We start from the raw sequence: 22154 nt of genomic DNA, 5'->3' as shown, positions 1-22154 counted from the left end.
GTCTGGCGACGAATATGTAGCGAGGGCCAGCCGACTAGAGCATACAAGTCGCAGTGGTGGGTAGTATAAGGTGCTTTAGTGACAAAACGGATGGCACTGTGATAGACTGCATCCAGTTTGCTGAGTAGAGTGTTGGAAGCCATTTTGTAGATGACATCGCCGAAGTCGAGGATCGGTAGGATAGTCAGTTTTACTAGGGTAAGCTTGGCGGCTTGAGTGAAGGAGGCTTTGTTGCGGAATAGAAAGCCGACTCTTGATTTGATTTTCGATTGGAGATGTTTGATATGAGTCTGGAAGGAGAGTTTGCAGTCTAGCCAGACACCTAGGTACTTATAGACGTCCACATATTCTAGGTCGGAACCATCCAGGGTGGTGATGCTAGTCGGGCATGCAGGTGCAGGCAGCGACCGGTTGAAAAGCATGCATTTGGTTTTACTAGCGTTTAAGAGCAGTTGGAGGCCACGGAAGGAGTGTTGTATGGCATTGAAGCTTGTTTGGAGGTTAGATAGCACAGTGTCCAAAGACGGGCCGAAAGTATATAGAATGGTGTCGTCTGCGTAGAGGTGGATCAGGGAATCGCCCGCAGCAAGAGCAACATCATTGATATACACAGAGAAAAGAGTCGGCCCGAGAATTGAACCCTGTGGCACCCCCATAGAGACTGCCAGAGGACCGGACAGCATGCCCTCCGATTTGACACACTGAACTCTGTCTGCAAAGTAATTGGTGAACCAGGCAGGGCAGTCATCCGAAAAACCGAGGCTACTGAGTCTGCCGATAAGAATATGGTGATTGACAGAGTCGAAAGCCTTGGCGAGGTCGATGAAGACGGCTGCACAGTACTGTCTTTTATCGATGGCGGTTATGATGTCGTTTAGTACCTTGAGTGTGGCTGAGGTGCACCCGTGACCGGCTCGGAAACCAGATTGCACAGCGGAGAAGGTACGGTGGGATTCGAGATGGTCAGTGACCTGTTTGTTGACTTGGCTTTCGAAGACCTTAGATAGGCAGGGCAGGATGGATATAGGCCTGTAACAGTTTGGGTCCAGGGTGTCTCCCCCTTTGAAGAGGGGGATGACTGCGGCAGCTTTCCAATCCTTGGGGATCTCAGACGAGATGAAAGAGAGGTTGAACAGGCTGGTAATAGGGGTTGCGACAATGGTGGCAGATAGTTTCAGAAATAGAGGGTCCAGATTGTCAAGCCCAGCTGATTTGTACGGGTCCAGGTTTTGCAGCTCTTTCAGAACATCTGCTATCTGGATTTGGGTAAAGGAGAACCTGGAGAGGCTTGGGCGAGGAGCTGCGGGGGGGGCGGAGCTGTTGGCCGAGGTTGAAGTAGCCAGGCGGAAGGCATGGCCAGCCGTTGAGAAATGCTTATTGAAGTTTTCGATAATCATGGATTTATCAGTGGTGACCGTGTTACCTAGCCTCAGTGCAGTGGGCAGCTGGGAGGAGGTGCTCTTGTTCTCCATGGACTTCACAGTGTCCCAGAACTTTTTGGAGTTGGAGCTACAGGATGCAAACTTCTGCCTGAAGAAGCTGGCCTTAGCTTTCCTGACTGACTGCGTGTATTGGTTCCGGACTTCCCTGAACAGTTGCATATCACGGGGACTATTCGATGCTATTGCAGTCCGCCACAGGAGGTTTTTGTGCTGGTCGAGGGCAGTCAGGTCTGGGGTGAACCAAGGGCTGTATCTGTTCTTAGTTCTGCATTTTTTGAACGGAGCATGCTTATCTAAAATGGTGAGGAAGTTACTTTTAAAGAATGACCAGGCATCCTCAACTGACGGGATGAGGTCAATGTCCTTCCAGGATACCCGGGCCAGGTCGATTAGAAAGGCCTGCTCACAGAAGTGTTTTAGGGAGCGTTTGACAGTGATGAGGGGTGGTCGTTTGACTGCGGCTCCGTAGCGGATACAGGCAATGAGGCAGTGATCGCTGAGATCCTGGTTGAAGACAGCGGAGGTGTATTTGGAGGGCCAGTTGGTCAGGATGACGTCTATGAGGGTGCCCTTGTTTACAGAGTTAGGGTTGTACCTGGTGGGTTCCTGTTGACAAGTATGTGTAGGTGATTGGGTGTGGTGGTTGCTTTCCGTCTCCCATCTTGTTTCTGTGGTTTCTCTTCAGATGAGTGTCAAAGGAATTTAATCATTCCTATGTGTTCATTAACCAATTCAATTATAATCACTCTGTCTGGTTCTAAGAATTTGTAAGATCCTTATTTGCATAAAATCGACAGAGACCAGTCTATCAAAATTAGCCAATAGCATTTATTCTCGAGAGCGCGCTGCCCCGAGAACCATGTACAACAGCTTATATTTCACATATGACGTCATAGGTTTTAAAATGTCATTCCTCCTCTCGACCAGGACAAAGCAGGTTCAAAAGTTCATTACAACTCTCTAGCGCACATACATGACACACAATATATCTGGATTAACTCCTGAAGTTTCACCATAATTTATTACCACTTTAGCAGACAGTTCCAGATACGGAAAACCGCCACAGAGTGATCACCACAGAGTTATAGTTGAGTCGATTCAAACATAGGTTAATGACCCTCTTACTTAAGACACACACACCCACATTCCTTCCTACACAATGGTTATCATTTCCAATTACCCCTTATCCATGCTACATAACCTCTTTCTTAGGAACTAACATTATTTAATCAGATATTGTAAAACAGGGTAGAGTTTAATTAGTTATAGTTATATTTAAAGGTAGATATTGTTTAGTCATTATTCATAAAATTCCTAACAATGAGACATTGACGCATTTTTTGTGGGTCTGACATTTCCCTCTTTCTGTCTCTCTTTACTGTTAGTGTACTGCTGCACAGCTCTGAAGTACACTGAGAGCAACTGCAACACTGCAGTAAGGCACTGACTAACAGTGTTGGGCCAGCCCCACTGAGAGACTAACTCCCTGCTCACTCTTTCTCACATTCATTCTATCTATTGTTCCTCAGTTTAATTATATAATTCACCCATTCGTTTCATTTATTTTTAGTACTTCTTCTTTCACCGTGAATGTTTCAGCCTGGGTAGATTGTTTTCATTGACTTGACTTGTGCTCTGAGAATGTTCACTTGCCACACACACACACACACACACACACACACACACACACAAAATATTACAATTACATTAGCAGTGCATCCTTCTCTGAATTATCTCACCACTGGGTATGATGCTGATGTTTAGGCCTTTACATCCTGTGTGATTCTCTCCAAAAAGTACACTGGAGAAAAGCAATTATTGTAGCATGAAATAATTATCACTGCTACAGAATTCAAATGGATCTGAAAAGTATCCACATCTTGAATCAAAACATTTGGGAAAGCTTTCTGAGTGTACGTTTGGTTGCCTTCATACCAAAGAAAGATCATAGGGAAAAAAGCTGATTTATTGTGGCCAATGTCAGTTATCCTGTTAAATAGGGAGAGGGTTAGCTTGGTTTTCACAATCAAACTATGGCTATAAGCCTAGTTGAAGATCCATTTCATCAATGTTTCATCAGATAGAGGTATAGATAGAGGAAGCAAAACACTGATAAGCATCAGTTTAGTTTCTTGGTTAAAGTGGTTTCCTTTGTTGGGTGGTGGGGGAGGAGATTGAGTTTTGCGATCTGTCACTGCTTGGAGATGGGTAAAGGCGGGTCTGGGGGGATGGGGAAATATGTGCTCTCTGGTGGAGGGGGGCTGGCCTGGTCTGAGGGGGGACGCAGGTGAACACCCAACAGTGGTGGAGGAACAGATTCTGGGATATCTGGTGGCGTATGAGAGGGAGAGGAAGAGCGATTGGGAGCATTGTCTGACCCCAGATCAACATCCTGCAAGGAGGAAGGAGGCTGATGGTCATGGGTGGGTGCTGTGGCAGTGGTCGCTGAAGACGTCGGTGGCGGAGGAGATGACGAGTTGTCTGGAAGTTGTACCTCCTCAGTATTTTCTTTGTTCAACGCAGCAGTCCCGTTGCACGGTTTAACAATCTGAAACCGTCTCTCTTCCAAATGTACTTCCTGACGGAATCTCACCCATCTGGAATTCCTGGTCAGTATCCTGGATCAGAGAGAACCTCTTGGAGAGTTGCTGAGACAGGAAGCCAGAGAAGGAGATTCCATTGGAGCCCCTCAGATGGACATCACCACTATCGTCATAATCCTGTTGAGACTGGACTCCACCGTCCAGAAACGGAGAGGGGCCTGCCCAGGCTGTGTTCTTCAGCTGGATCCTCTGTTGTCTTTGCTTCCTCACGAAGATGACCCCGAAACCCACCAGCATCATGAACAGCGTCCCACCAATCAGTACAGCCACCGCTGTGCCATGGTTCCCCGTCTTTTTTCGCTTGTCTTTGTTTGCAGTTTTTGTCGGAGGCTTTGGTTTCTTTTTTGCCGTGGTGGTGGCAGTGGCAACTTCTTTTTTAGTGGGGACCATTGGTGTGGATTGACCCTTGCTGCTGGTAACGTCAACACTAGAAGTAACAGAGGCTTCAGTGGTGGCAAGGGTCTTTGCAGGCTTGGTCGACGTCCATGGAGTGGAGACGTGGGTTGAAGATTTGGTCATGGCTGTAGATGGAGGTAGGGTGGTGGGGGAAGTGGCAGCACTAGGCAGCTCAGATGGGCCTGTTGGACCTCTTTCAGTGGGGTGTGAAGGGGTTGATCTCCTGCTTGTGACTGGGGCCTGGGAGGCGGTGCTGGATAGTTGAGCCTCTCCACCTGTGTTCAAAGTATATTCCGCTCTAGTCGGTGTCACTCCAAATCCAACAACAGTTGGCGTGGGTCGGTTCCTGTCTGTGGAGTCGTTGGACTGCGAAATTGGAGAATTGGACGGAATAGGCCCCGTTTGGATCTCTGTTGGTTGATTTGGTGTCGGTGAGGTTGTTTGAGTGGACAACTCAGAAGGTCTAGGTGATGCTGTTGGACTAACTTCGTCCTTGCCGGAGGGTGTAACTTGCCTTACCAGAGGTTGATTCCACATAGCGGGCAAAGTTTCCCGAGCTCCATCTGCTGTGATCTCCACCGTAGACTTGTTTTTATATCTGGTTATTTGGCTGTCCCGGGGTGACTGGGAGTTCCTCTTTGTGCTCATACGCAAAGGCTGCATTGAAGGCCGATCGTGGCTGAGAATGTTTCTGGTCGACACCTGGTCTGAAGTCTGTGGTTCACTTTTCACTGTGAGCTTCAACTCAACTGAAGATGCTACAGTGCTATGTTGTCCTTCATCCGGTGCGTTGTTGAGGGGCTCTTGAGCCATTTCTAAGAGTGAAACTTTATTGTCCGAAGTTGCAGTAACCTCACTGCTTCTGAAGTTGGTAGAGTGGAGGTTAGGTTGAAGTGTCACTGTGCCATTCAGTCCCCGTGGCAGCATCCACAGAAACGACACAATAACAAGACGCTTTCCCTCCATTGCTGTTTCCTGTTAACATCTGAATTCTGCTGTGTCCTGATGACTGATGGATGAAAAGAAGAAAAGTAACTATCATTACTGCATCTACAAACGCGCTGTACCATGAGGAAACAAGCAACATTTTAGCATAAAGGGCTGTGTGGTAAAATGTGATCGCCACTTTTGGCATTTCCTTCCTCAACTACAATTGAAAGTAGGCATACAATATTTAGAGTAAATGTGATCTGTTAATACGATCAGAATGTTTAATGGAGGAATCAAACAATATTTTCTGTTTTTGTCCCATTTCTAAGAATGAATGGCTTATAATGTTTCACATCAGGATGTCTTTGTCCAATCGGTATTGATTAGCTTACATTAGTGATAGTGTTTGTATAATGTGCTTTTTTCCCTCCTACTTACCATTTAAAACTCCCACATCCCACAAACAACTCTGTATTTAAAAGGCTTTTGTTCACAACTGCTTGCACATTATCTGGCATATTGCACATGTCCTCATTAGAGCCACAGATCCTGCAATAACCCATTTATATTTACATCACCCACCCTAAAGTTGGTTGTACTCACCTGAGCCTACACAGGATGTAACCCTCGAATCCTGGCCGGCCTTAACCTGCTCCAAGTTCACAAAAATCAGAAACCCTGTATGAGTTGGTGTGTCTCAGTTGGGAGAGGTCCCCATAGTTTGGTGTACATGAAGCCCAGAAAGCAACCGCTGTAGAAGGCTGCGAGGCCACAGCCTGGTAGAATACAGAACCTTTGCTTGCCTCACTTGACAGGAAGTGAGAGCTATGAAACTGAGGTCTGATGACAAATGACATCCTGTTTGTTTTAACAGAGCAAAGTCTGTAGTGATGGAAGAAGAGTGGTTTGTGATTTGAGCACTGGATGTTTCAATACAAATTGGATGTTGGATGTTTCAATGCATATTAAAATTTCATTTTAATATGCACTCTGGGATAGTTGTCTTTGTCATATAGTTTGTTACAGACAGTACTGAATGCTGTGCTCTTGGGAAGTTTCTGTTAAATAAATAGCTGCCTATCACTCCTGTAGAGATGGCGTGAAAGTAGTTGGCCGCCTTGCTGCTGAATCCTGTTACATGAAGTGTTTCAGTTGTCGCTATCACTCATTCTGTTCAATTATACAGTCGTGTTTGTTTTCTGTATTTGTGCTTTTGGTTTAAAACTGTCAACAGAAATAAGATGCAGTTTAAAAAAGATTCAAACACAGCAAGGTCTAGGGCGTAGTGTCAAAGACAAGCGGTGGTTGTTTCAGTGTTTTCAGTTGAATTTCAGTTTTCAGTTGAATTGTTGAACAGACTGTGGACTGTGGTCACCACTACAGTGTTGTTCTCCTTCCTTTCACACGCCAACAATATCAAGCCCACATTTCTCTTTTCATGTACACTACCGCTCAAAAGTTTGGAGTCCTTGTTGTTGTTTTTTAAAGAAAAGCAATTTTTTTGTCCATTTAAAGTAACATCAAATTGATCAGAAATATAGTGTAGACATTGTTAATGTTGTTATTGACTATTGTAGCTGGAAACACATTTTTTTAATGGAATATCTACATGGGTGTACAGAGGCCCATTATCAGCAACCATCACTCCTGTGTTCCAATGGCACGTTGTGTTAGCTAATCCAAGTTGATAATTTTAAAAGGCTAATTGATCATGAGAAAACTCTTCTGCAATTATGTTAGCAGAGCTGAAAACTGTTGTTCTGATTAAAGAAGCAATAAAACTGGCCTTCTTTAGACTAGTTGAATATCTGGAGCATCAGCATTTGTAGGTTCGATTACAGGCTCAAAATGGCCAGAAACAAAGCACTTTCTTCTGAAACTTTCAGTCTATTCTTGTTCTGAGAAATGAAGGCAATTCCATGCAAGAAATTGCCAAGAAACTGAAGATCTCGCACAACGCTGTGTACTACTCCCTTCGTAGAATACCGCAAACTGGCTCTAACCAGAATATAAAGAGGAGTGGGAGGTGCACAACAGGGCTAGAGGAAATGTACTTTAGAGTGTCTAGTTTGAGAAACAAACACCTCACTAAAGTCCTCAACTGGCAGCTTCATTAAATAGTCCCCGCAAAACAGCAGTCTCAACGTCAACAGTGAAGAGGTGACTCCTGGATGCTGGCCTTCGAGGCAGAGTTGCAAAGAAAAAGCCATTTCTCAGACTGGCCAATAAAAAGCTAAGATTAAGATGGTCAAAAGAACACAGACACTGGACAGAGAAACTCTGTCTCGAAGGCCATCATCCAGGAGTCCCCATAGGGCAGCGCACAATTGGCCCAGCGTCTTCCGGGTTTGGCCGGGGTAGACCGTCATTGTTAATAAGAATTTGTTCTTGTTTGACTTGCCTAGTTAAATAAAGGCTACACACACACACACACCACACTCACCAAAATGTTATTTTGTTGGCATTTACATATGTCCCCATTACCAGTGAAACATAAACAAAACCTATTTCTTTCACTTACTTGCAGTGCTGTTTCGTTGTTCATTTGTTAAGTTGTTTCCTTCTCTACCAGGATTTCATCATACAGTTTAAGTCGGAACTTTACATACACCTTAGCCAAATACATTTCAACTCCGTTTTTCACAATTCCTGACATTTAGTCCTAGTAAAATTTCCCTGTTTTAGGTCAGTTAGGATCACCACTTTATTTTAAGAATGTGAAATGTCAGAATAATATTAGAGAGATTGATTTATTTCAGCTTTTATTTCTTTCATCAGATTCCCAATGGGTCAGAAGTTTACATGCACTCAATTAGTATTTGGTAGCATTGCCTTGAAATTGTTTAACTTGGGTCAAAGGTTTCAGATAGCCTTCCACAAGCTTCCCACAATAAGTTGGGTGAGTTTTGGCCCGTTCCTCCTGACAGAGCTGGTGTAACTGGGTCAGGTTTGTAGGCCTCCTTGTTCGCACACGCATTTTCAGTTCTGCCTACAAATTTTCTATGGGATTGAGGTCAGGGCTTTGTGATGACCATTCCCATACCGTGACTTTGTTGTCCTTAAGCCATTTTGCCACAACTTTGGAAGTATGCTTGGGGTCATTGTCCATTTGGAAGACCTCTTTGCGACCAAGCTATAACTTCCTGACTTATGTCTTGAGATGTTGCTTCAATATATCCACCTAATTTTCCAACCTCATGATGCCATCTATTTTGTTAAGTGCACACCCACAACATGATGCTGCCACCCCCGTGCTTACCGGTTGGGATGGTGTTCATAACAACGGTCATTATGGCCAACAGTCATATTTTTGATTCATCAGACCAGAGGACATTTCTCCAAAAAGTACGATCTTTGTCCCCATGTGCAGTTTCAAACCGTAGTCTGGCCTTTTTATGACGGTTTTGGAGCAGTGGCTTCTTCCTTGCTGAGCGGCCTTTCAGGTTATGTCGATATTGGACTCGTTGCACTGTGGATATAGATACTTTTGTGCCTGTTTCCTCCAGCATCTTCCCAAGGTCCTTTGCTGTTGTTCTGGGATTGATTTGCACTTTTCGCACCAAAGTATGTTCATCTCTAGGAGACAGAACGTGTCTCCTTCCTTGAGCGGTATGACGGCTGCGTGGTCCCATGGTGTTTATCTTGTGTACTATTGTTTGTACAGATGAAAGTGATACCTTCGGGCGTTTGGAAATTGCTTCCAAGGATGAACCAGACTTGTGGACGTCTGCAATTGTTTTTCTGAGGTCTTGACTGATTTCTTTTGATTTTTCTATGATGTCAAGCAAAGAGGCACTGAGTTTGAAGGTAGGCCTTGAAATACATCCACAGGTACACCTCCAATTGACTCAAATGATGTCAATTAGCCTATCAGAAGCTTCTAAAGCCATGACATCAATTTTCCAAGCTTTTTAAAGGCACAGTCAACTTAGTGTATGTAAACTTCTGACCCACTGGAATTGTGATACAGTGAAATAATCTGTTTGTAAACAATTGATGGAAAAATGACTTGTCATGCAGAAAGTATACAGTGCCTTGCGAAAGTATTCGGCCCCCTTGAACTTTGCGACCTTTTGCCACATTTCAGGCTTCAAACATAAAGATATAAAACTGTATTTTTTTTGTGAAGAATCAACAACAAGTGGGACACATTTATTGAATATTTCAAAAATTGGGAGTGCAAAATTATTCAGCCCCCTTAAGTTAATACTTTGTAGCGCCACCTTTTGCTGCGATTACAGCTGAAAGTCGCTTGGGGTATGTCTCTATCAGTTTTGCACATCGAGAGACTGAAATTAGATCAAATGTAATGTGGAGCTCCTGCTCCTCTCATAGAATCTTAGATCAAATGTATTGTGGAGCTCCTGCTCCTCTCATAGAATCTTAGATCAAATGTATTGTGGAGCTCCTGCTCTTCTCATAGAATCTTAGATCAAATGTATTGTGGAGCTCCTGCTCCTCTCATAGAATCTTAGATCAAATGTATTGTGGAGCTCTTCTCATAGAATCTTAGATCAAATGTATTGTGGAGCTCTTCTCATAGAATCTTAGATCAAATGTATTGTGGAGCTCTTCTCATAGAATCTTAGATCAAATGTATTGTGGAGCTCCTGCTCCTCTCATAGAATCTTAGATCAACTGTATTGTGGAGCTCCTGCTCTTCTCATAGAATCTTAGATCAAATGTATTGTGGAGCTCCTGCTCTTCTCATAGAATCTTAGATCAAAAGTATTGTGGAGCTCCTCCACCTAAATATTAACAGTACCCTTAATGAGTACCGGAACCTATTTCAGTCAAAGTCGAGCACTGATTGCAGACCACCATTTTCTAAAGCTCTTGTCTAAACACCATTGTGTTCTTACTCCATCGATTTGAAACAAGAATGCCCTTCATTCACACATGATTACAAAACAGCCATTTATTTGGGTTGGGGCATTTAAACAGACACTGTATTTTTACAGAAAGTAGAAAAGAAGTTTGACTTAGTAGAGAGATGAGTGGAAACAAAAGATTTAGGAGTTCTGTGAGTGCTCGACTGACACACGAAGGTAGAGAGGCAGACTTATTAATGTAGCAAGTAGGCTTTGCAGACCCAATGCATTCTTTGTGCCCAGCCAAGGATGGCAACAAGATGTTCAAAGTTTACCCTTGATATAGTATTTGTGCATGGAATCACTTCAGATGAGGGAAAGGAAGTTCACTTGAGTTGGTGTAAAGTAATAATTTTAACTTAACTCATGTCTGAAGAGCAAGCATGTTGGCATATTGGCAAAATATATAAAAAAACAACATCAAACAAGATATATAGATGTACAAGACCAAAGTTCAACAGGTACAGGACCAGACAAGTAAACAGGATAGGCTTCCATTCTATTACATATTGTAGTTGTGAGTGTACAACCAGTCCAAAACCAGATATCTCAATTTGACGCATGTCTTATGTTCAACAAAATATACTTTCTACATATACTTAATATTACACTTAGTTAATCAAATATTCCCAGTACTACTACTGCCATTATGTATAGTTTGCATAGTGTACTGTGAATTTGATTGAATGGGGCTGCACGTAGCCTAGTGTTTAAGAGCATTGACACAGTAACCAAAAGGTCACCGTTTCGAATCCCAGAGCCGACTAGGTGAATAATATGTCCATGTGCCCTTGACAAAGTGAAAGGGACTTTCTCAAGGGCACTTGAACAGATTTTTCACCAAGTCAGCTCGGTGAAAGTCGCTCTGGATAAGACCACCACTAAATGACTAATATGTGAATGATCCACCAGTACAAAGATCCTGAACCTTTGCAGTAAGGGTAAATTCACTTGGCAGTTGGACCTTTGCAGTAAGGGTAAATTCACTTGGGCAGTTGGACCTTTGCAGTAAGAGTAAATTCATTTTGGGCAGTTGGACCTTTGCAGTAAGGGTATATTAACTTGCGCAGTTGGACCTTTGCAGTAAGGAAACATTCACTTGGGCAGTTGGACCTTTGCAGTAAGGATCCATTTACTTGCGCAGTTGAACCTTTGCAGTAAGGGTAAATACACTTGGGCAGTTGGACCTTTGCAGTAAGGGTCAATTTACTTGGCAGTTGGACCTTTGCAGTAAGGGTAAATTCACTTGGGCAGTTGGACCTTTGCAGTAAGAGTAAATTCATTTTGGGCAGTTGGACCTTTGCAGTAAGGGTATATTTACTTGCGCAGTTGGACCTTTGCAGTAAGGAAACATTCACTTGGGCAGTTGGACCTTTGCAGTAAGGATCCATTTACTTGCGCAGTTGAACCTTTGCAGTAAGGGTAAATACACTTGGGCAGTTGGACCTTTGCAGTAAGGGTCAATTTACTTTGGCAGTTGAACCTTTGCAGTAAGGGTAAATTCACTTGGGCAGTTGGACCTTTGCAGTAAGGGTCAATTTACTTTGGCAGTTGAACCTTTGCAGTAAGGGTAAATTCACTTGGGCAGTTGGACCTTTGCAGTAAGGGTCAATTTACTTTGGCAGTTGAACCTTTGCAGTAAGGGTGAATTCACTTGGGCTGTTGGCCGTAGCACATTATTTCAAATGAATGTCTTGCTGCCGCCGATAGCCTACCACCAATTCAAAAGTTCTCTCTAGAAATCAAAATTACATCAGATTAATGCATTTTACAAAGCAAATATGTAAAAGCTCCTAAATTCGATTACATATAGATGCAGTACTTAGATAAAATAACATTATTGGTCTTGACTTGTTGAGGCATAAGACTGGAGGTGATCTGGCCTTTTGATATCTCTGTGCCTTAGTGAAGTTAAGCTCCTAGCCAGGCGTGGCTCTCTGAGGCTAGAGGGAGTGCATGCAATGCTCATCACACCACTAGGGGCATGTTCTCTAGATCCTGTGGGACTTCCAGACACGAATCACTGGAGCTGTGTCTGCATGGACATTTCTCCAGCCGTTTCTGAATCCCCCGTTTGGCTCCTTACCCCTTCTCTTGCCTGCTACTCCTCCCTTTCCTTCCACTCTTCTTCTCCCTGCTCTTCATCATCCACCTGGACCTCCTCCAGCATGACGCTGGCATCGCAGGGCCCCAATATGCCCCCTCTGTGTGCTCCGTGCCCTCGTAGCCTATGCCACTCACCAGGTCCACATTACTGCGGGTGGGGCGAGGGGCACGGGCCTGGCGCCCAAGACTGCACACCTGGCAGGCCAGGACCACAGTAGAGACCAGCAGACACAGGACCATATATATTTATATTTCATAAAACGGCATTAGCACTTACCCGTCCAGAAGTATGTCCTGTCCTTGCAGAAACAGCTCCTCAGCTCCTGTTTGAATCATAACACTCAAAGATTCCTCAAACAAAAAATCTGTCTCACTTTCCCGATCAATCTCTTCTATAATCTGGTACAAATCTGTATACTTTGACTTTGTTTTTCATGATTTATTCGCCATGATGTCTTCAATGGAATCGTTGAAAATACAACTTTCCAAAATACTGCTGTGTGTAACAAGCGTCACAGCAACTCCTCTGATAGTCAAGGCGAGAATGGAGTTCCTTACGTGTGCATTTACAAACAAGGAATTGTGGTCCAAACCAAAACCATTACATACTGGCGTTTACCTCAGCTCATTGGCTATCTACCCTGGTAGATTTCAAGAAGATTTAGTGGTCATTGGGCAGAAATACAGTCAATCAACGAAGCTTCGCTAAAATTATTGGTGAGCAAGGTAGTCATTGCTCGTAGTCTTCAAATCAGTTCACTTCGGTCAATACTCCCCGCAAAAAAAACAATGACATTTGGCTGTGTTGCAAACATCCAGAGGAATGCACTGAAACCAACCATGACTAGATAAACGATGGTTACCATGTGTAATTACGTCAAATGCTCTGTAAAAAAATGATAGAGATGGAATTCACGGCACAAACGGGTTACAAAATGTTTCGATTTAGGGTATTAAAAATTGATTTTATCAAAGAAAACTGCACTTCATTTGATCACTGGGACCCTCAGGAAGAGAAATAAAGGCAAGATATCAGATATGAAATTTCCCCTGATGTTGATCCCTGTACGGGGATCGCAGCCATAAATTATTAACGTTTTAAATATAGTTATAGAAGTTGTATGAGATATGTATGCTTAGGGGTCTCCCCCCAATGTTTTTATAAATATTCCTACCAACAACAAAATAAACACATTTTGAATGACATATTTACAGTAGAAAATATCTTCTTTCTGATGATGTCAACTTTATTTCTCAACTCCTAATATTGAGTTCATTACACTCATTGGAGCTTATTACACTGTCTGACATAAACTTTGAAAAGCCCCCGCGAGTACGGGTCACGGAAGTGCTGCTGGTAAGCTTTCTTGACTTCCACATTTTTGCCAACACATGGCTAACCTTTGTTTAACCAGATAAACGGCGGCATTTAGCAAAAATGTGTTTGGATGACCTTTTCTACAAATAGGCTATGTTGGAGTTTACACTTCCTCTTCAAATTATTACGTGAGTAAGTTTTCATTATTTTGACCATCTACCGAGTCGTGATGGTTTATTACTTCTCCCTGCCGTTATCATTCACCTGATAAGACCAGACGTGATTTATAAAACATTTTGCTAACTAGCCCAGATAAGTCTTCCATTCTGTCACAGTACATCACAGTTTACTAAATTAATTAATTAATAAGTCAATGTGTTACTGAAGTAGACTTGCCTTACCATAGAACTAACTGTCTACAAGTTATTTATGCAGTACATTTCAGGAACGTATTATGTACAGTAAATGTCAGAATAATCTAGACATCTTTGTTGAATTTGTCCAAATCATGGTTTTGTCATTTTCATTGCAATGTCCACTTAAAATAAGCTGAATCTTACCGCAGAAACACATTATTTGGTCATTACTTTTTTTGTACAATTTATGTTGGAGATGGTGTGGGCATCACTTACCTGGGCAAGGGCACAGCCTGTAAGTGAGTGAGTGTGTGGGACAAGGTGAAGTAGACTGGGAATATATCAGTATAAGGAGCGGGCGGTGTGTGTGTCAGAATTGGCACCTGCTGTGACCCAAGCTTCTTGAAATGCACCCCCCTCCCCCTTCAGTCTTTTTCTGACCTGGTTATTTCCGGGCTTGTTGAGCCTCCTCCTCTGTAGCTCATGACGTCTGAAAAGAGACACAAGGATGTATGTAAATTAGTATAAGCCCACAATTCAGTCTGAGACTGCCAGCTACCAGTAAATGATACTAATAATACTGCTAGCGATGAACTCTTTCTAGGCCTGAGAAGCTGAATTATTTTTTATTTATTTAACTGTTATTTTGACAGTCATGCTGAGACCAAGGTCTCTCATTCAGAAGAGCCCTGTAACAAAAATATGTTGTGTACAGTATTACAATAGAAAGCTCATTCACAACAAGTTCATGCACAAATTAAGTGCTTTCAGAATGGTATGAATTTCAGATTTTTATCTGTATGAATCCACTGGGAGACTGTTCTATCTAAACCAAAGAGACCAGAAAATACCATTCTTTTGGAATTTATTTAACCGGTAAAAGTATTTATTTTTAGAGGTAAACCTGGCTGGCTGAGAGTGCACTTTCTACCAACTCATCTTCCATCAGACCTATCCTCAACTTCTCCTTCCCTTCTCTTTCCGCAGGTTTAAGACAGGCCAGATCAATGGAGACCTTCTAATCTACCATGTGCTGCTGACCCTGAAGCCTTACTACGCCAAGCCATACGAGATCGTAGTGGACCTGACCCACGTGGGGCCCAGCAACCGCTTCAAGACAGACTTCTTGTCCAAGTGGTTTGTGGTGTTCCCGGGTTTTGCCTACGAGAACGTGGTGGTGGTCTACGTGTACAACTGCAACACGTGGGTGAGGGAGTACACCAAGTACCATGAGAGGCTGCTGACAGGCCTGAAGGGCAGCAAGCGGGTGCAGTTCATCGACTCGCCAGTGCGGTTGGTGGAGCACGTAGAGGCAGAGCAGCAGAAGCTCCCCGCAGCCACGCTAGCCCTGGAGGAGGACCTCAAGGTGTTCCACAATGCCCTCAAAGTGGCCCACAAGGACACCAAGGTCTCCATCAAGGTCAGTAGCACACTGGTCTGTGTGTAACCCTAACTTTCACACTGGCTACATGGAACACAGGGTATGGGGAACAAGGAAGTATGGAGATAGAGGGCAGGCAGGAACAGCAAGAATTGTTTACAAAAAAAAGTGCATTGGACATTTGTCGCAATATCATTTCTGGGTAAATATTAAATACCTTAATGTGATTGTTTTATGTTAAAATGGTCAAAAAGAAAGAGGAAAAAAATATTTTTAGCAAACGGCAGTTTCTCAAGCAAGAATTTTGACAGAACTGTCAGGGAGTTAGGAGGCAAACTGAAAATTAGCTGTGATTGGCATAGTACCAAAACTTACTCTCTTTATTATTGGTCTATTAACTAATTTACAGCATGGTGATGTCACCATGGGAGGTCAAATCTCCAGAGCGCCAAAACAGGCTGAAATGTCAGGCAGTCTTTTCAAACAGCTTCAATGTCATTTTCACAATTTTACAATATTATTCCATCCTCATAGTATAGAAATATGCAGTATAAAAAACACAGGAAAATCCTGTTTTTCACTTATGCCTATGCCTCAGTTTGAATAGATTAGTTTGTTGCCAAAAGGGAAAGTGGAAGATTGAATTGATTGGTTATTGAGTCCTGCTTTGTGTTAGCAGCATAACAGCTGGTCTGTGTTGTCATTGTTGTCATGTACACACTTGTCTCTCAACAACAACCCTCGCTATTATCCCAGGTGGGCTCCACGTCCGTCCAGGTGACATCAGCAGAGCGTACTCGTGTCCTGGGCCAGTCCGTGTTCCTCAACGATGTGTACTATGCCTCTGAGGTCGAGGAGATCTGCCTGGTGGACGAGAGCCAGTTCACCCTGACCATGGCCAACCAGGGTACACCCCTCACCTTCATGCACCAGGAGTGTGAGGCCATTGTCCAGTCCATCATCCACATCAGGACGCGCTGGGAGCTATCGCAGCCAGACTCAATCCCCCAGCACACCAAGATCAGGCCCAAAGACGTGCCGGGCACCTTGCTGAACCTCGCCCTGCTCAATCTGGGCAGCTCTGACCCCAGCCTCAGGTCAGACATTCAACATAGCTAGCTTCTAGGGGTCAATCAGGGCAGGTCTTGGTGTAGCATGTTCTCTGAAATATGAGCAGTAGCTAAATGAAACAATTCATTTCCTGCCACTTCTTCATCCAACTTCCTGCTTTGAAATGGAATATAGTAACTAACTGTGTCCCCTCCACAGGTCTGCAGCCTACAACCTGCTGTGTGCCTTAACCTGCACCTTCAACCTGAAGATCGAGGGCCAGCTTCTGGAAACCTCAGGCCTGTGTATCCCTGCCAACAACACCCTTTTTATAGTCTCCATCAGCAAGACACTGGCCGCCAACGAACCCCACCTCACCCTGGAGTTCCTGGAGGAGTGCATCTCCGGCTTCAGCAAGTCTAGTGAGTCTAGAACACGGAACGTGCATAAATGCATTGACTGAAATTAATTCCAAAAGATGGCCGCTCTTGTCTTTTCTACCTCACACCTGCTTGCCCACTCTTTTTATTTACAGACTCACACCGACACACTAACTTTCTCTCAACACACAAACGCAGACACGCACTCACAGACCGGCCCAACGATCCACGTCAACCTGACCAGTTGCCATTAGTTTTGGGGGGACTGTTTGATTGCCATATCCATCAGTGTGTATTGAGCCATGGCTTCAGAGCCCTCAGCTCTCAGTGTGGGTGTCTTGTCATTCATCCACATGCCAACCTCTGTTCCTCAACACTGCAGCAACAACAGAGGAGCTGGTGTTATCCAACCTCTGTTCCTCAACACTGCAGCAACAACAGAGGAGCTGGTGTTATCCAACCTCTGTTCCTCAACACTGTAGCAACAACAGAGGAGCTGGTGTTATCCAACCTCTGTTCCTCAACACTGCAGCAACAACAGAGGAGCTGGTGTTATCCAACCTCTGTTCCTCAACACTGTAGCAACAACAGAGGAGCTGGTGTTATCCAACCTCTGATTCTTTGTCTGTGTTTAGGTATAGAGCTGAAGCACCTGTGTCTAGAATACATGACCCCCTGGCTGCTCAACCTGGTGAGGTTCTGTAAGCACAATGACGACGCCAAACGTCAGCGTGTCAGCGCCATCTTGGATAAGCTCATCACCATGACCATCAATGAGAAGCAGATGTACCCCTCTATACAGGCAAAGATCTGGGGCAGCCTTGGCCAGGTGAGTAACCACACACACACACACACACACACACACATTCATACATCCTTGTTGTTTGACCTCAGTGTTTGACTAAAATGTAAATCTATCTTAGAGGGCACATGTTTACTTAATGTACTGTTAAATGTCTCCAAGCCCAATAAAAACGGCCCATGTTGGCTTTCTCAGAGATGAAGGCTTGCAGAGATGGGAGGAAGTTATGTAGAAGATGGGGACATATTGCATTTTTATAAGCACAAGGAATGCTTAATGAATCCTCCAACAGCCTGTTTTCAATATAAAACCATTTTTAAAAAAAATTTAATTTTTTTTTTATTGACAGTATCGAAATGACAGTACTTTGGGGTTTGAAGTGTTCTTCCTCAACAGCATTAGCAATCTACGTTGTAAAAGTTTAATGGCTTGTCTCAAATGACTGTAGTATAGACATCTGAATATATCTCCATAGATAATAAACAACACATTCTAAACTCCTCTCTAATTTTTCATAACCATATCCATTCAGGGTGGTTTACAAGTGCACTTTTTGGGGAGAAGGGCAGTTCTGTGTTTCTGAGATATGACCTGTCAATTCAACACAATATATTTATTTCTGAACAGTCCCTAACTTTTATCCCCACTGAATGCCACTCAGGTTGTATGTGACCTGGTGACCTGACCTGTGACCTCTGCCCTCAGATAACGGACCTGCTGGACGTGGTGTTGGACAGCTTCATCAAGACCAGCGCTACAGGAGGCCTGGGCTCTATCAAGGCTGAGGTCATGGCTGACACGGCTGTGGCTCTGGCCTCAGGGAACGTCAAACTGGTCTCCAGCAAGGTGGGTATCTACACTTTGAGCTAGTTTACGCAGGCTAACACATGCTAACTGGGCCAACTGTTTTCAATGGCAAAATTGCTAACAGTTAAGTGTCAGTCTAGATGCACTGGGAACACTGTTTTATGCTAACCGACACTCCATGTCAAGCCCAGTGTCCCAACATGGATGACATCACTGTCCCTGTCTTAATGAACCCTCTGGTCGGAGACCGTTTTCCTCTCAAACACCACAATGTCACTAACTCAAAGTATACTTTAGAACAACTCTGTTAGAATCTTCATCGCGGCCGTTTACAATTACAATTGGGATTTTCTAAATCATCATTTGGGATTAAGCAAATAAATATTTCTGTATAATCAATATTAAGATGCAAACAGTTTTAGTATGATACAAAGATAAACTCATCAAAACAGTGTCCTAGACAACATGTATTAAATGCTGTTTTTAATCTAAAATGTCTTTCAAACAAAGAACATTTGCATTTAAATTGATTAATCCTTAACAATTTGCTTTAGTTACAGCTTCTTTACACATCATCCAAACTGACCGACTCATCAACCCCATCTGTGAGCTGTTTATCCCAATTGTCCCTCTTACTGAAATAGAAACGCACAAACCCTCACAGCCCAGGCTGACAATAGTAAGCCAGGCCCTCGCTCCTATTAAGGCAGACACTGTAAAGCATGGCAGTGAATGGTGATCATTGTGAAGATGTTTTGCTAAGGAACAGCAAACACAGTGGTCTTTTAGTTGAGGTGTCTCAGCACCCATTTTAGTCATTTACATCTATTTAAGTGACTAATCAACGACTTTAAGCTTCACATTTGATTAATCATTTTCAGGGTTTGTGTGTTCTGATAAAGTAGTCTTAATGTCCACGTCATCCATCAGAGGGTGGGCATTGTTTGGTTGGCATGTTACAGCCCAGCCGCTACTGATGTCATGACAGGCCAGCTATTGGGGACAAAGGGGACTTTGTCTGGTCCCCATGGCCTATTTGTCACCCGGGGCTTGAGCCAATGGTGTTTTATTTACAGATATAATCACTGCCATCTTCTCTCTGCCTCCTATTTCGCCAACATCCCAAAATACATCTGAAGTATTTTTATGGATACCGCTCGCGTTTCAAATCAAAATAAGAACAAAGAGATGCTGCTCTTGGCAGATATTCATTCTGTTGAAATTAACGTCATCAGGAAGTTAAAATAGTCCAGCACAAAGTATATGATGTCATATCACTGACTCTACCTTCTAATACCTCATAATGATTGGCTATTTCCACACACCCTCTGACCAGGTCATTGGCCGGATGTGTAAGATCATCGACAAGACGTGCCTGTCTCCCACGCCCACCCTGGAGCAGCACCTGATGTGGGATGACATCGCCATCCTGGCCCGTTACATGCTGATGTTGTCCTTCAACAACTCTCTGGACGTGGCCACTCACCTGCCCTACCTGTTCCACGTGGTCACTCTGCTTGTGGCCACCGGCCCCCTGTCCCTCCGCGCCTCCACACACGGCCTGGTCATCAACATAATCCACTCTCTCTGCACCTGCTCCCAGCTCAACTTCAGAGGTGAGGAAGCACACCGTATCTACCCTGCAGACTATATACCATCTGTAGTTAAACAGCATACCCTTCCCTGGTCATTAATGTGTATGGATGCCACTAGGCTCCCTTGCTAGTAAGATAATTGAAAGACCCAATGTAAGCACTGCATGCAGTGAACCATGAAACTACTCAATAGAGGTCAATGTCTGTTATTTATGTTTGTTTAAAACAGTTTGCTATAGATATCAGTGTTCAGGGTTTCTCTTTCAGAAGAGCAACAAGTCATATTTTCCTCTTGTCATGATCTCTTCCAGAGGAGACCAAGCAGGTCCTGAGGCTGAGCCTGACAGAGTTCTCCCTGCCTAAGTTCTACCTGCTGTTTGGCATCAGTAAGGTCAAGTCTGCTGCGGTCATCGCCTTCCGCTCCAGCTACCGCGACCGCTCCTTCTCCCCCGGCTCCTACGAGAGGGAGACCTTCGCCCTGTCCTCCCTGGAGACCGTCACTGAGGCCCTGCTGGAGATCATGGAGGTGAGGGAGACACACACACAGGCATGCTCACACACACACACATTACATACTATACTTATACTATACTATACATTATACTATGTACCGTCCAGAATATAAGCAAAATACCAATATCTGACTGAATATGTCCTCTCTTGTAGGCGTGCATGAGGGACATCCCAGCGTGCAAATGGCTGGACCAATGGACCGAGCTGGCTCAGAAGTATGTCAGATTTCTTTTGAGACATATTCACTTTGACCACTATCAATGAATGTCTCTCAGTGCATTCGGAAGGTATTCAGACCGCTTCACTTTTTCCACAATTTGTTGCGTTATGGCCTTATTCTAAAAAAATATATATTAATTTAAATCCCTAATCAATCTATACACAATACCCCAAAATGACAAAGCAATAACAAGTTTTAGAAGTTTGTGCAAATTTATAAAACACATAACTGAAATATCTAATATACATAAGTATTCAGACCCTTTACTCAGTACTTTGTTGAAGAACCTTTGGCAGCGATTACAGCCTTGTCTTCTTGGGTATGATGCTACAAGCTTGGCACACCTTTATTTGGGTATTTTTCCCGTTCTTCTCTGCAGATCCTCTCAAGCTCCGTCAGGTTTGATGGGGAGTGTTGCTGCACAGCTGTTTCCAGGTCTTTCCATGTTCTGTTATAATCTCCACCCGGCCATCTGACCGTGCTGCTGCTCCAGTTTCAACTGTTCTGCCTTATTATTATACGACCATGCTGGTCATTTATGAACATTTGAACATCTTGGCCATGTTCTGTTATAATCTCCACCCGGCACAGCCAGAAGAGGACTGGCCACCCCACATAGCCTGGTTCCTCTCTAGGTTTCTTCCTAGGTTTTGGCCTTTCTAGGGAGTTTTTCCTAGCCACCGTGCTTCTACACCTGCATTGCTTGCTGTTTGGGGTTTTAGACTGGGTTTCTGTACAGCACTTTGAGATATCAGCTGATGTACGAAGGGCTATATAAATAAATGTGATTTGATTTCCAGAGTTGTTTGATCAGGTTCATGTCCGGGCTCTGGCTGGGCCACTCAAGGACATTCAGAGACTTGTCCCAATGCCAGTCCTGCTTTGTGTTGGCTGTGTGCTTAGGGTCTTTGTCCTGTTGGAAGGTGAAGTGCTCTGGAGCAGCTTTTCATCAAGGGTCTCTCTGTACTTTGCTCCGTTCATCTTGCCCTCAATATTGGCTAGTCTCCCTGCTGCTGAAAAACATCCCCACAGCAGGATGCTGCCGCCACCATGCTTCACCGTAGGGATGGTATTGGCCAGGTGATGAGCAGTGCCTGGTCTCCTCCAGATATGAAGCTTGGCATTCAGGCCAAAGAGTTCAATCTTGGTTTCTCAGACCAGATAATCATGTTTGTCAGACCAGATAATCTTGTTTGTCAGACCAGATAATCATCTTTGTCATGGTCTGAGATAGGGTTGCATATTTTGGGGAATATTCAGTGGTGGAAACTTCCTGTGGGAACATAAGGGAATTAATGGAAATATATGCAAATTAATATTAATTGTTTTTTGCATTGGACATATTTACCATATCATATGGAGACAGAAACATAATTGCAAATGA

At 43.7% G+C, this 22154-nt stretch overlaps 2 protein-coding genes across 5 annotated transcripts in view; one reads left to right on the top strand and one right to left on the bottom strand.

The window, feature by feature from the left end:
• Positions 1 to 22154, top strand: part of LOC109909468 (neurofibromin) — a 115402-nt gene that overhangs the window by 55200 nt on the left and 38048 nt on the right. For all 4 annotated transcript variants that reach the window (XM_031795529.1, XM_031795533.1, XM_031795530.1 and 1 more), the window contains 8 exons: positions 15010 to 15442; positions 16160 to 16500; positions 16673 to 16875; positions 17469 to 17662; positions 18341 to 18481; positions 19779 to 20058; positions 20349 to 20563; positions 20704 to 20765. In XM_031795529.1, coding sequence (XP_031651389.1) covers positions 15010 to 15442; positions 16160 to 16500; positions 16673 to 16875; positions 17469 to 17662; positions 18341 to 18481; positions 19779 to 20058; positions 20349 to 20563; positions 20704 to 20765 — 1869 coding nt within the window. The remainder of the gene's footprint in view (positions 1 to 15009; positions 15443 to 16159; positions 16501 to 16672; positions 16876 to 17468; positions 17663 to 18340; positions 18482 to 19778; positions 20059 to 20348; positions 20564 to 20703; positions 20766 to 22154) is intronic.
• Positions 2251 to 6213, bottom strand: LOC109909232 (mucin-5AC). The gene is made up of 2 exons (XM_020508292.2): positions 5975 to 6213; positions 2251 to 5450 (listed from the first exon to the last, which is right to left on the bottom strand). The coding sequence occupies exon 2, from the start codon at positions 5405 to 5407 to the stop codon at positions 3983 to 3985; it is 1425 nt and encodes a 474-aa protein (XP_020363881.1). The 5' UTR covers positions 5408 to 5450; positions 5975 to 6213; the 3' UTR covers positions 2251 to 3982.

The sequence above is a fragment of the Oncorhynchus kisutch genome, linkage group LG18 (genome assembly GCF_002021735.2).
Source record: "Oncorhynchus kisutch isolate 150728-3 linkage group LG18, Okis_V2, whole genome shotgun sequence".
NCBI lineage: Eukaryota > Metazoa > Chordata > Actinopteri > Salmoniformes > Salmonidae > Oncorhynchus > Oncorhynchus kisutch.
The sequence above is the reverse complement of the archived record's forward strand: the minus strand, read 5'-3'. Positions and strand labels throughout refer to the sequence as shown.